The 14,594-nt window shown below is 49.1% G+C and overlaps 1 protein-coding gene across 4 annotated transcripts in view; it reads left to right on the forward strand.

Moving 5' to 3' along the window:
• LOC121671589 (mitogen-activated protein kinase kinase kinase 3-like) overlaps positions 1–14,594 on the forward strand; it is a 75,948-nt gene that overhangs the window by 53,660 nt on the left and 7,694 nt on the right. For all 4 annotated transcript variants that reach the window (XM_042043557.1, XM_042043560.1, XM_042043558.1 and 1 more), the window contains 7 exons: positions 4,738–4,871; positions 7,474–7,547; positions 9,684–9,751; positions 11,599–11,691; positions 12,623–12,817; positions 13,647–13,795; positions 14,384–14,515. In XM_042043557.1, coding sequence (XP_041899491.1) covers positions 4,738–4,871; positions 7,474–7,547; positions 9,684–9,751; positions 11,599–11,691; positions 12,623–12,817; positions 13,647–13,795; positions 14,384–14,515 — 845 coding nt within the window. The remainder of the gene's footprint in view (positions 1–4,737; positions 4,872–7,473; positions 7,548–9,683; positions 9,752–11,598; positions 11,692–12,622; positions 12,818–13,646; positions 13,796–14,383; positions 14,516–14,594) is intronic.

Here is a 14,594-nt window from a genome sequence, read left to right on the forward strand (position 1 = left end):
TCCATGTAAACCATCAGTCTTGCAAAGAGGTTTCAACAAGCCCTCTGCATGATAACAGAAGGTCACTCCTCTCTTAGGGTTATCTGGGGTCTGCACGAAGCTACTGAAGCTCTGCTTAGGAGGCACTCACAATCCAGCAGATGCATTTTTGACCTCCTGAGTCAGAAGTGGGCGATCCAGCAGCTGGGCAGAAACTCCAGTGAGCTGAAAGGGAGAGCAGCATTTCAAATGGAGCATAAAACCCAGGGAATAGACAGACAGACATGATGCTGTTCTGGTTTCCCGAAGCAGGGATTTCACTGAACTTGGTGCACAGTCAAAAGGCATCCTAAGAGGCTGGGAATTCTGTAGGAGAAACTATTATTCATTTGCAGTCACAAGGCATTTCAGTGTTTTCCTTCTGCTGTCACCAAAGTGGTTGCCACCAAAAGAGGATTTTAACTCAGTTCAGTTTTTCTCTTGAAACCACATTTAAAAGGAGATTTAAAGTGTCTTTATAATACAAGGCAGTTCAGGGTCATGTTCTCCATGTTTCTGAGATGTCTCGTGTTTTTCTGCTGACTCTGCCATGTAAACAGCAGCGGAAAATAATAAAACTGTATGTTATTGGCACAAGCACACTGGAAAGGGAGGTAGATGTTCTGGGGAAGATTTAGCTATTTTTGCTTCTTCTGGGCAGAAAATGTCTTCACTCTGTGTCCCTGAAAAACCTTATGCAAAGTCAATTTTTTTTTTTTTCCCCCCCCATAAACTTTTTCAGTGGAAATCCCCTTCCAGGTTTTTGGTGGCCAGCAAAAGAGCAAGGAAACTTGGATTAAAATCTTTTTGGGTTCTGGATTTTCAGATAACTGGGGATTGTTTTTATATACTTTGAAGAAATACATGTTTCAGAACATTATCCACAAATTATTTAAGAGCCCCATTCCAGCATCACCATTTCAGTGGAAACATTTGCCAGAAGCTTTATTTTGCTGGGCTTTTTCCATGGAAAACCAGGCTGCTGAGCCATCACTTCATGTGCCTGCCAGCCCTCTCCAGACCAGGAGTGTTACAGGAGTTAGGATGGATGAGACCCACACTGTTTTGAGGAGGAGAATTTATCTGTGTGCATCATGCCAGCTGCCTCAGGGCTAGAAAATAGGCTCTTGCTTATTAGTTTAAAAGTACCCTAAATTTGCCTTAAATCAAGACTTAGGAATCCATCCTCAGAGGGATCAGCATGGAGAGGAGGGAGATGTGTAGGCATCCCACTGGAAAAGAAGAAATTGAGGGAGATTGGGTCCATCTGCTCAGAGCTCCCCTTGACAGGACCAGTGAGAATTTTCCAGCAGGTTTCTCTCTTCCTCCTGTGCAGCCCTGTCCTGAGCCTGGTGTTTCTGCCAGCACATCCTGACGTCGTGTCCCTCGTTCGGGAGCGTCATCCCAGGGCTGGGCTCCCCGTGGCTGCAGCTGTGAGCGGTGGTAGCTGCCAGCAAACCCTCCCCAGCTCTGGCTGTTAAGGGGCTTCTCTTCCCTGCATGGTGCTGGTCAGTAATGGGCGAAGTTTTGGGAAGAGCAGGGGAAGATGAAGCCAGGGAATGTGGGGGCGGAGGGAAGCCAAGCCTGGCACAGGGGAACTGGCTGTACGTGCAGCACCACGAGCTCTGCACATACTGCATGAAAGGCACTTCTTAAATAAAAAAATCAGAAGGGAACATGAAAGGCTCCAGTGGGTGCCAGCAGTGACTGGGAGTCTCCGTGCTGTCCCGGCTCTCTGTCCTCAGGACACGCTGTGCTCTTGTCTCACAAATATGGCTTTGCATTTGTGTGTGTAACGTGGAGCAGGAATCCCTCCCAAAGCACCTTGCTGCAGAGAGTAACCGAGGTCAGGTGCTCAACCAGTGCCAATTTGCAGAGTTTCTCTGAGTTCAGGAATCCTAAACAGATCTGACCAGTGCTCTGCCTGTCCAGAAGTGCCTCACAGCCTGCCCCATCCCCACTGGAGCTGACACGTAATCCCACAGACTCCAGGACAGTTCCTTGGGGGCCTCCTCTCCCTGCCTGCTGCTGCTGCTGTTTCTTGAGTATTAGGTCCAGTGCAAAGAGCATCTGTGATGTGTCAAACAGGCACATCTGGGCTTTTCTGTCTGTTTCTTCCTCTGCCTCAGGGTGGGTTAATCAGCATTATCCAGTATATCCCATGTGCCTTGTGTTTTCCCCACTATGAATTAAGCCTGCCATGAAGTACCCCTGTTGCCATCTTCCTCTGACCCCTCTTTTCCATTCCTCCCCTCCTCCAGCAGCCCTGGGACTGCCAGAGGTTTTGTTAACAGGGCAGGCTAGGGCTGGAGCAGGGAATTGACGCTGAGCTCCAGAGCTCTGCTCCCAGCACCTCCCCATGTTCCTCCCAGCTGGAAGAGCATGCATGGATGCAAAGCAGCAGCAACCAGTGCTCCTGGAGGTGTGAAGCTGCATGAATGACTTTGGGCAGCACTTCTACCCAAACAGCCTGGCTGAAAAGGGATCTGCTTCACTCCAGCAGTTCCCAGGCATGCACAAGCCTAAGCGCTTTGTTTAATTTCCTTACCTGCTGGGAAATAGCTGGTGTCTTATCCCCTTTTAAAGTTTTTGGCAGGAAGTGTGACTCTGGAAGGTCAAACACAGCTGATCTATGGCTGGGAGTAGTTGTTACAGGCAAAGGCTTAATGCGAGATCATGCAAAGTCTTTGTGCTTGTGATAAATCTTGTTTAACTCCCTGGGTTCAGAGTCAAACAGGGCATGTACAGCTCTTTGTAGAATCATAGTCAAAGGGTTTCTGGATAACAAATGGGTTGTTGGAGCAAGAGATCCCAACAGTGCATGAGCAGACCCACACCTCATTGCAGCAGCAACAGAAATGCTCAGCAGAGCTAAGATAGAGCACTTATACCACACTGAATCCTCCAGCAGCTTTTTGGGTCAAGAGCCACCTGAATGTCCTTGTGCTGCATTCCAGATTGGCATCTGCTAAGCAAACGAGGGGCTGCTGATGCAGTGATTTATCCAGGGTGCCCGAACTGCTCAGTAGTTAAAAGCCTGTTTATTTATCTTCAAAGAGAGGATGCTGTACTTCCCAACTGGTTTTGTTTTAAGGCTGGTGGAAAGCCAGTTCATTATGAGTGCTGCAGCACTCAAGAGATTCTCTCCTCTTGATCTTGGCATTACTTCAGTTGGAGTTTTTTCACTGTGTTCTTATCCTGCAGGAAATCTGTGAAGGAGAAAATAGGAAGAAGGGAAAAAAAAAGTAACTCAAAGCCATATGACTTTTATTTTTACAATCTGAGCAAGGAGTCAGAAGGAACATGTAGCATGGGACAGACAAATCTGTGTGTTTGGTATAAATCCAGCAAAAAAGCCTGATTTAATGATCTTTAATGCTGGTGTGACACTGTTAACATTAGCAGCTCCTGATGCGTATCTGCTGAAGTGAAAGGTGGGAATTCAGGTTCGTAGTGTTGATCACGCAGATGGATTTATGCCAGAGATCCCTCTGGCACAGTGACTGTGATGCAGAACAGCAGCAGAAGAGGCAGAAGTGTTGTGTTGATAAATCAGTGTTGACGTTCCATTATGGGATAGGCCTCCTTCCAGTACCTTTCTCTTGTGCTTAGCCTGGGCATGTTGTTACTAAGAACTGGTAAGAGCGCCACAAAATGGGAGGAAACACATCCCCATGTGCTTTCTATCTCCTGAAGGATGTGTGCTTTTCAGAAGTCTGCATGAAAACAAGTTGTTGTGCTGTGTGAAAGCTCACGTTGCACGATGCCGACCAGCTGAAGCTCCAGCACAGAGCTGCACAGATCTCCGTCAGCAATTCCTTGCCATGGAGTAATGACAGCACAGGGATGGAGGGGAGGGACTACAGGGAGTCAGGCAGAGCCAAGACTGTGCAACTGGGCCAGGCAAAGGCAGCAATCCCTAAAGCTGGAAAAGGCACGAGGATAGAGTAGATTTGGGGAGTAAAGGAGTAAATCTTCATAAAGAAGCTGTGGAGTTCTCTCCCAGGTGCAAAATGGAAATCACCTTCTGCTAAAGGAGCCCTGGGAGGGAGCCAGAGGAAGCTTTGCTGTCTGTGCACAGGATGCACAGGGTAGAGGCACTGGGGCTATAGATGGGGAGACAATTCCCTTGGCCAAAGATGGGACAAACTGATCCCATAGGTCACTACTGCCCTGGGGTTTTTGGATTTGAGGGCTGATTTTCCTTCCTCTTTACTTTCAAATAGGGAAAAGGGAGAGAAGAGGGTATTTGAGTGCAAATCATTTTCCATATAACAAGTGTTTCAGTGATGTTGCACTGGGCACAGCCAGGCTGTTTCCCAGGTGGCTGAACAAGGCAGTGACCTGCTCCAGGGAGGGAATGCCCAGAGGTCAAAGGGGAGGTGGGTTTGGAGTTTGTGGTTTGCTTTGAGATGGACTGATTGTACCACAGCAGAACTCCAGAGCTCTTTCCTTTCCGGCATGGCACCTGGATACAGTGACAACTCTTAGGATCCGGGGTGTGTTGAAGATCAAGTCTGCTACAGTAACAAACTTTCCCTGTTGCCACAGCTTTGGAGGATGCCCATAAACAGCATCACACCTCTAGCTCCACTCCCATCCGCGCGAGTTCCAACCCAGCAGCATCTCCAGGAGATCTCTGGGATCACTGGAACAGCATTTCTGGAAGTATTCGGATTGGCAGGTTCTGTCCTTGACCTGTGTCTGTCCCTGTCCTAGGCTCTCTGCACACCGGCCGGAGCTCTCCGCCGCCGGGGAGCGTTCCCGAGGAGCAGCAGCAGATCGCCCGCCAGGGATCCTACACCAGCATCAACAGCGAGGGCGAGTTCATCCCCGAGACCATGGACCAGAACGTGAGTGGGGCTGGGGTGTGGGTGAAACTGGGACAGCGCTGGGTGCGAGGAGGCTGAGCTGTGAGAGCCCTTCCCACCATTAAATCCCCAGCAGTGCCTGTGCTTGGGGCTCGGGCCAGCTTTTTCCAGGAATGGGTGCCCCCGGGCTTGACATGCCTGGGAAAGTTGGGCCTGATTTCCAGGAACCCTGAGAGCCAGCTCCAGTGGGGATGGCAAATGTGCCCGGCACCTCGGGTAGCTCTGGAGCAGCACAGATCTGGGGCACACATGTGCACCAGCTGCCAGGCCCTCGTGGCCACAGCATTCCCAGATCCCGGGACCACGAGGGAATGTGCCAAGAAACTGATTGCCTGCGATTGCAACAGCCCGGGGATATCAGCAGCTCTGGCTGCTTCCCATGTGGTGTTTCTGCCTGAGCTCCAGTTACAGTTCTTGGCTCTGCCCACAGCCTCTGTGGTTTTGTGTCTCTGTCTTTCCCCCATTTTATATATTTTTTAACTTTCTTAATAAGGAGATTGTATATCCCAGTCCCTCAGTAATAAAAGAGCAGCAAGTTCCTCAGTGCTGAGCAGTACCTCATCCTTCAGTCAATTTGGTACCCACGAGGAGGGAATCTGTGCAGTGTTGAGGGACCAGAGTGGGAGCAGCTTATACCTCCCTTTTCATTTGCATTTCTGCTCAATCTATAGTTCTGAAGAGCTTAGTGTAGATCCTGTGAAGTCAGCTGGGCTGTCTGGGCACATGTCATTCTTGCAAAGCTCCTGGAAATATAGGACTAAGATCCAGAGTTTACAGGAAGGACATGGAGGGACATCTGGAAGGGACTAAGCTTAATCCATCAGGCTGCTGTGCTTGGCCCCCAAGGATGTCCCTGGGGTGATGTGCGTTTCCTACACTCAAAAAGCACCCACTAGCTCCACATTTGCATGCAGGCTGTGCCAGTGTTTCCATGGCAAAGTTGTGTTTTCAACAGTTTATTATACAGCCCTTAATAAAATAAGAAGTCACTCTGGGTGAGTCTTGGCAGCGTCAAAGTGCAGATGTATCATGTGCTCCTTGCAGCCAAAAGTTGGCTCTCTGTTGTTTTCAAATGCCTCCCAAACATGTTGGGGAGGATTAAGACAAAGTGTAAGTGTGCATACAGGGGGAGGGTCCCCGTGACCCCCTTGGGTGTAAATCAGCCCAGCTCCACCGGCTGTTTATGGAGCTCCATTAATTCAGAGCCCCAAGCCTGCTCCTGATGAAGGTTCCCAGATGCTCTCCTTGCTTTTTCCCAACATCACGCTGTGGGTGGCCTGCAGCCCTTTGCTGGTGAATGAAATGCAGGGAAAAGAGGTTTGGGGAATGGTTTGGGGTTTTTTGGTTTTCATCATTGAGCAGCTGTGCTTTCCCCTACATGGGCTTTGCCTTTAGAATGTCCTTGTACTGCTGCTTCCATAAGTGCCTCATGGAAAACCACTCAGAAGCTGGAGCTGGCTGCCTTTTGGGGAATGCCCCTGTGCAAGCCTGTGATGTAACTGTGGTCTTGAGACCAGCCTGGCAGATGAGCAGAGGCTGAGTATGGAGCATGCTCCAATTCCCAATTTTATGCTTTTGAGAAATGAGTCTGTTTCAGCATTTACTGCTGGAAGAGACCTGGCATGGCTGGCAGAAGTGGGGAGTGGATTCTACCAGAGTTCTTGCTGCTCTTTGGCCTAGTGCACTTTGAATGAGGAGGTTTTGGGGTAAAAACTAGGAAGCAGAGAAAAATTGCACTTTGCAGTTGGGACTGCGTGGCCAAAACAGCAGGAGCTGTTATGAGAACCATCTGAGGGAGGGCTGACAGGAACAGCCTGTGGAAAGGGAGGCTGTTGGGGAAGGAGGAGCGATGTGTGAACCAGCAGAGTGTGGCTCCACGTGGTGTTTAACCCTCGTCGCTGAGCTTTCCCAGGAATGAGCTGTGGAGCAGGGGTTGGTGAGTGTCCATAGCCAGGAGGGAGCATGGCACCGTGGCAGCACAGCGTGGCCTGGAGCAGGCTCTGCTCCGTGTGGAAGTCCACACAGCCCCAGGGTTTACCACTCCATACAAACCCTCTATTGTTACTAAACAGCTATAAATAACCCTGGCCAGTACAATGTCTCATCCAGGAAGCAACACAAATGCAGCTTTTGACTCACTGGGCTGGTGAGAGCCAAGCCGGTTCCTCCAGCCAAAAACCCTGATGATGCTGCGCTTATCAGCAGAGAGGAAGGCTGGGCTTGTGTGCCAGGGCAGCTCGGGAAGTCAGGAGTCCAGGGCTGCAATCCTGGCGGTGGTACACAATATCCACTTGGCTTTGGGCACATCATTTGTGTCCTGATACATATTTTCCTTTTGTAGTAGTATTATTATTTCTCACAAATACTTTGAGCACTTTGAATCTCATTGACTTCTCCGCACGCTTTGAACATCAGGGTGCTAATTATCTTTGCTTCAGTTTTCCTACCAGCAAATAACAGTTGGAAAGAGCAATAATGCAGGGAGGGCATAGTAAGTGGATGACCCTGCAGAGGTCTGCTAGTTCTGGAGCTTGAAGAGCTACAGTGCATGGTCTTATTGTTTCCCCTTTTCTTTCTCTGTCAGATGCTTGAAGCTTTCATCAGCCCTGATGACTCGCTGTCTGGGAGCTGCCAGTCACTGGACAGGTCTGTGGACAGGTGAGTTGTGTGTGTCACCGTGTTCACAAACTGAACTGCAGCCTCTGCTCCGTAGTGGGAGAACAGCCGGATCAGTGGCATCCCCTGAGGTTTCTGTTGGGATGAGGATGCACCTGAGCAAAACAAATTTATCTTTATCGCTGAAAACCAGATCCTAGCAACAGATGTCTGTGAAATGGTATGATTTGAATTGCAGCAATCTGAGCTGGACAAAGACAGCCTGGCTTTGTGTGACCAGGTCTTCTTTTTTGTCTTTTGAGATGAAAATTCTCATAGAATCACACAATGGTTTGGGTTGGAAGGGACCTTAAAGATCATCCAGTTCCAACTCCCCTGCCATGAGCAGGGACACCTTCCACTAGACCAGGTTGCTCCGAGCCCCATCCAATCTGGCCTTGGACACTTCCAGGGATGGGCATCCACGACTTCTCTGGGCAGCCTCTGCCAGGGCCTCATCACCCTCACAGCACCTCTTCCCCCTCTGGCTCTCTGCAGTCACCAGGTCAATATTCCATCAGCCTCTCCATGCCTCCTCCTCCCTGGGCACGCTGTCTGCTCTCCACCGATCACTGGCAAACTCAGCAGGCCCTGTGCAGTGCCAGCAGCCACAGATGTGTCAGTCAAGGTGCTGAGGACACCAGATGAGCAGTAACTAAGTTTAGCTACTCAGCAGGAAGCAACTGGGACACGCTGTACTAACCCAGGCTGCGATTCAGTGGCTGGTGCCATTGAGCTCGGTCCCAGCTCACACGTGCACAGAAACCGTATGTTTGCTGCTGTGCAGGGTGAGCTGTGGATAAGACACAGTGTCCTTTTGGGAAGCAGTCTATTTTTTTTTCCATCTGCATCAAAGATTTTCTATTTTTTTCCGCTGTTGCTGTTGCCATACAGCACCAAGGCTGCGTTCCAGCGGGCCTGCGTTGGGTTGATTGTGTAGCATGCTTCGGGTTTGCAGCTCTGTGCTCTTTGGATCTGTCTCAGCATCGAGGTCCGTTTCCTTTTTGTGGCTTTTAATAATTTCCTGTGATGTATTTGCTCATTGTTACGGCCATATCGAAGCTGGATTCCTTGTGTTCCCAACCTCTCTGCCCCAGCTTTGCTTTTACCTAGATTTTGCCAGGAAGAACAGAGTAACAACAGGCTGGTTGTTACTCTGCTGTGAACTGAGAGAAGAGTTTTACACCTTTAGCTCTCTGTGAGAAGGTGGCATGGCCTGATTTCATGTGCAAAGCAGGCAGATGTGTTCAGTCATAGGTCTAGGAGCTGGAAAAGGCACAAGGAGGGCTGTACTATTCCAAGGAAGAGGCGTAAGTAGGGCTATTCCTGCAAAGAGGTGGTGGAGGCTTTGCAGCCAGTTGCTTGGGATGGCATCAGCCCAAGAGGACAGAGCGAGTGACCAGGCTGAGGGTTAGGAACAACACTACAAACTCCTCTTTGCCACAGCAGCGATCAGCTTTGATGTGAGTAGGTTTCAGAGCACTTTGCAATGCAGATTTCTGCTCTGTGCCCATATTGTTAAAAGAGAGCGTGGATAACCAACATGCCAGATCACTCTTTAAGAGTCTGGGGTGAAATTGGGATTGCTGAAATCTCCTTGCAGTGTTTTTTCATCCTCTCACTGTAGTTTAAAGACCTTGAGCCTTGAGGCACCAGTCCCACGCTCTCCCTCCTGGTCTCCTGGGGAGGCTGCATGTTCCCAGAGGTGGTGCAGTCTCTGTGTGAGGAAGGTGGGAGGTGATGTTGGAGAAAAGGGAATCCTGCATGAACTGAGCATGACTGAAGGACTCTGGTGCATCTGCAGCAGCTGAACGATGTTCATGGAAAGCAGAGGTGTGTGGTTGAACCCCTGAAGTTGAGGGAAAAGGAACCTGCAGCCCTCATTCTGTGCTGCCTTGTGCACAGGGGTGATGATCTTCGGCTGTTTCATTTCAGCCTGGTGACTGCAGGTTTTGCAGCATCCCCTTTGTTTGCCACAGGAACAAGCTGTGATCCAGCCAAAAAAACAATCTTCATTCTTGTGCAGGATGAGGATGGGGGCTCAGTGATCAGTGGTTTCTCCTGTCCTTTCCCATGTCTATTAATAGCCTTTCTGATATCATAAATGAATCCTTCTTTTTTTTTTTCATCCCTTTACAGCCCTCCCTTTTCCCAAACCCCTGTTCCTGGAAGGAAGAGCCATCCCAAAGACAGTCTTGATTGCATGGGTAAGCACTCTTGGTGGTTTGCATTTGCTATGTAGTAAAGAGGCTGGATAAAGACTATTAGAGAGATGGCACTGCATGAAAAGTAATTAAAAGCAATCAAGCAAACCAGCTCCATGGCTTAGGTGATACTTCAGAATTGACCCTGCAATGATCAAACAGGAATGTTCTCTAAAATCAAAAAGCCCAGCGCATCGAACACAAGCAGGGCTGCTCTTGTCTTCATTAACCCTTCTTGACGCTGCAGCAATAGTGGTAGCACTGGAGAACCTTTAGGCCTGATTTGGGAATCAAGTGACAGCAGCAACAGTCCAAACTGAGCAGCTGGGGCCCTGAGGTGGATGGATGCAAGCAAGTAAAAAGCTGTTGAGAGATCTGTGTTGGTAGATGTTGCTGAGGGGGCCATGCTCTTGTGTTTGCTGACAACTGCAAGGTGCTGAGAAGCTGGGAACAGCCTTGTAGGATCAGATTTTGTCTCTCTTACTATCTGGGAGTTGCCCCTTCAGGATCTTGACTCCCTACATAGCAAACCCCAGCTCTCTAGGGAGTTACACCTCTTCCACTTGTATGAATCTGCAATAGTGCAAATGCTGTGAGAGAAGTGGTATTGGTGCTTGCACAGATCATAGGTTACTGCTTAATCACTTATAAACATCCAGCTGGTTAAATAATGGAAACTCTGTAATATTGTAATGACTTGCACTATTAAAAATGAGCAAATGGCAACCAGCCTGTGGCAGGATAACTCATTGCTGGCCTGAGGCAGGGTTTCTAGATTGAGCTGCAGAGATGAAGCTGCAGTCAGCCCTCGTTGCTGAAGGTTTTAGTGCTCCCCCCGTGGCACTTTGCTCTGAGACACCTCTGGGCACTGTCGCTCACACGTGGCTCACTGAGAACCTCTTGCCCTGTCCTTGTTGCTCCTCTTGCTGGCCATATTTCAGCCATTATGTGCTCTTTTTGGCAATCACACCGAAGTGCAGCAGAGGCCAGGAGCAGCCTCTGAGGAGCGGCTGCTGGCCCCGGGCTAAGGCAAACAAACAGTCAGAAGGGGCTGTGTCATTAGAATTGGATGGAGGAAAAACAGCAGGTGAAAGAAGGGGGTGGAATGACAGATATTTTAATCTCAAGTTATTTGGTACCACCAGCAATGGCTTCCTGTGCTGTGGTTTTTATTAAAAAAAAAGTCCTTATCTTGCGTGTCCATCCATCTCTCTCATCATCCAGTGTCTGAACTCTGATGATCTTTAATCCCTCCTGTATATTCTATCTTTCTAGCATTTAAGCAAATAAATATAAAAGTTTGGAGCTCTGGGGGTCTAAATTGGTTTTCAGAGGGGAGGAGTCACATCTGAGAAGAAAGAGCAGGGAGATACCATCTGGTGTTAGTCAAGTGCTGGGTTTTGCATTGCCCTGGAAATAGCTGGTATCAAGGCAAAGGTTTTGGAGTAGATGTATCTAGGCCTGACCCTGCCTGGCAGTTTTGTTTCCATGCTGATTTTTGCGTTTTCCATGTGCAAATAAGATGTTTTAGTGCTCTGCCTTGGAAACCAGGCATGGTCTGTGTTAATCCTCTGCCTTGCACTTCAACACTGTGGGCCAGGGTCCATAAAATCAGCAGTTCCTCTGCTTTTGGGGGCACCAAGGGCAGTGTGTTTAACCTTGATTTTCCACTGAGGAGTTTGTGACTGTGGGCAGATTTCAGAGGGAGCCTTGGGGAATACAGGGTTGTGTAAATGAACACCTTGTCACCTCCTTCTTGCCTCTAACTCAGTGTTTCCCATAAGAAACACTCTGGGCATTTGGTACTGAGCTGATCTCAGAAATACCTGTGTCTTCTTTCCTCCTGCCAGATTTTGACATCCCATTCTGTGAGAGGTTTGGGAAAGGTGGGACGTTCCCAAGGCAGTACCATCTCTCCCAAAGTCGCAAGGACTACAGTGACGGTAAGGAAATGGTGATCAGTCCTTGATGGCTTGTGACCATGCCTGGGACTGGAAAGACTTGGGAAGGAGAGGTTTCTGGTAAAGGGAGGGACCACCAAGTAATCTGGGATTCCCTTGTGTATTCTGAAGGGCATTCTCTATGAGACTTTGCAGCTGTGCTCTTGGGAAGTGCTGAGCATCTACAGCCTGTCCTCTGCTTACACCTCCTCTTTTAATTTAGCTGTGGGGATGATTGGCATTTCTCATCCCTGGCAGTATCAACCTTTCTATTCCCCTAAATTGCTTTCTTTTGAGGATGCTTTTTGTGACCTTTACAGCAGGTTTCTCACAGAGCTGTAGGAAATCCTCAAGCAATTTCAGAGTAGCAGTATCTGTTTGCTTCTCTGTTTTAAACTGGTGAGCTCTGAGCTTTGGGGCCCACTCCATCACTGTTTTCCTGCTCATTCTTCCACTGTATGAAACTGAAAATGGTGGGAGGCAAAAATTCCCTTGGGGAAAATGTACTGAGGACGTGCAGAGAGCATACTGAGCTTTCCAGAATGAGCTTCATCTCACTGACACCCCTGAGAAAGCAGGTCTGGCCCTGCTGTGTGGTCATTTGCATGTGGACTTAGGGGATGGCAGGGATAATTTGCAATGTAAATCCCAGCCTGTTGAGTGTTTAATTGTGATTAACAACCAACAAGCCCCCTGATGTAATTAAACTGTTGCAAACCCCTCTGGAAACATCTACATTAGATGTAATGCCTGCTGTTATCAACTCTTAAATTGAATTTAAAATCTTCACAGGGTTCTGCTGCAGTTTCATTACACTTGCTTTGTTTAATTTGAAGAGGTGAGGATCTGGGCAGTGACGTGAGAAGGCGGTGACAGGTGGATCCAAGCTGGTCCATGTGTTCTGGCTGTAACTTTCCCCCTTTTTCCCCTACAGGCCGGAGGACTTTCCCCAGGAGTTACTTCCCACAGGAGAACCTGTTTCAGCTTGTCCCTTCCAGCAGAACCAAGAGCTTCACTGGGGACAGCAAGCTCAGCACCTTGCAGTACGACGAGTACAGGCCCAAGTGTTGGAACAATTGTGAAAAGGGTCTGCAGGTCTTCAGCACCTCCCCTACGAAAGCCAGGAACTGTGAGTGAACCACAGCCCCAAGTGCCTGAGCTCTCAGTAGAGCTGGGGTTTAGCACAAAGTTGAGTTACTGTGACCTGCTGAGTTACTGGGCATCAGCTGAGCCAGCCGTGGGTGAGCTTTGCCCCCCAACATGAGGCACATTGCACCAGCTTCTGTTTCATGAGAAAGGTGTAGTACAATACCCTGTGTCTTACCTTGGCCTTGGGCTGAGAGCTGTGTGGGGTCAGCTGGTGTGCAGCACTTGCTGGGTTGCAGATGATTGCTTGTGTGTTGGACTGTCAGTGTGGTCACACAGCAGAAGCTTCCCAGAAGACTTGGGACATGGGAGCAAATGCATCCAGAGTTTCTGTTCTTGGCTGACATTGCTGTCACCCCAGCACCCAAAGATGGTGTTGCAAGCTTCTCTGCTATTGCACAGCTGCCCATGATGTCGAAGCTGGTGCGTTTTGGGCCTGTTTAGTGATGGATAACATCCTAGGAATGACTCCTTACTGGTCCCTGCCTGGGCTGCTGCTCAGCCATCCTGTATCCTGCTAAACACTCCCACAGCAGAAGGGAAATTCCAACATTGGCTAAGAAAAGAGTTTTTAGAGGAAAGACTCTTAATGAAATAGGACTTTTCTGGTATTTGTTTCTGCTTTATGCTAATGCAGACTGGGAGACATTCCCCCCACACCAATAGCACCAGTGCAGTTAAAACTGGTTTGTCCTGCTGCCTCTGGGAGAGAGTGGCTTGCTGACTGCCCTGCACTCTGTAGGGTCAGCTGGACCCTGATGCTGAAGTCTCCCTGCTGTGCTCTTCTCTCAACCCTCTGCTCTCTCCTGTAGCTCTGCAGGCACCTGTGAACTGGAGGCTGGGGAAGCTGCTGGGAAGAGGAGCTTTTGGGGAAGTTTATCTCTGCTATGATGCTGACACTGGGCGGGAGCTGTCGGTGAAGCAGGTGCCTTTCGACCCTGACAGCCAGGAGACAAGTAAAGTGAGTACAAGGGCAGGGCTGTTCTGAGGCTCCTTGGGGAACTGTGGGCTGGGGGCTGAGGGTGGAGGTGTCCATGTCCCTGGAAGGCACTGTGTGGAGACAGGGTGTTGTTTTCCCTCTCTGGAGTAGTCCTGAATGGCTTGTGGCACTACTCAGAGCTCTGTGGTGACTTCTATGCCTCCCAGTTCCTTGGTCACATTGGCCTGCTCTGTCTCAGGTATCATCTCTTGCAGGTCTGTCTGATCTTCCTTAATTTTGTCCTTCTTGCTCCCTTCACCTTCTCCCCACTGTGGGCAGTGACTTCATTGTCACCTTTCCAGAATAGGAAAGCCATAAATAAAAAAAACTCCAGAAAAACTCCTTAAACACAAGTAATAATAAGTGAACTTGTCCCAAAGACAAGCCCTGTCTTTCTCCTTGCCTTTCTCTTAGGGCAGTGGTCCTCATTCCTGAGCCTCGTGTGGCCAATGTATTTGTGGGCAGCTTCACAGCTGCTACAAAAATCATGCTCAGCATGGAGCAGTGTTTATATCATATTCCCAAAGACAGCATTCCCGTTCATCAGGAAGCCTGTCTGTGTTGTTACAGGAGGTGAATGCTTTAGAATGTGAGATTCAGCTGTTGAAGACTCTCCGTCACGACAGGATTGTGCAGTACTACGGGTGCCTGCGGGATCCTGAGGAGAAGAAACTGTCTATCTTTGTGGAATACATGCCAGGGGTAAGTGTGGTTCCTGCTAGAGACTTTCCTGAGTGGCAGAAAACAGATTTAGAGTGTCCTGGGCTTTGGTGAAATTTGA

This window comes from Corvus kubaryi, unplaced genomic scaffold, assembly GCF_017639235.1.
Source record: "Corvus kubaryi isolate FWS band 111438036 unplaced genomic scaffold, C.kubaryi_AGA036_p1.0 37398, whole genome shotgun sequence".
Classification (NCBI taxonomy): domain Eukaryota; kingdom Metazoa; phylum Chordata; class Aves; order Passeriformes; family Corvidae; genus Corvus; species Corvus kubaryi.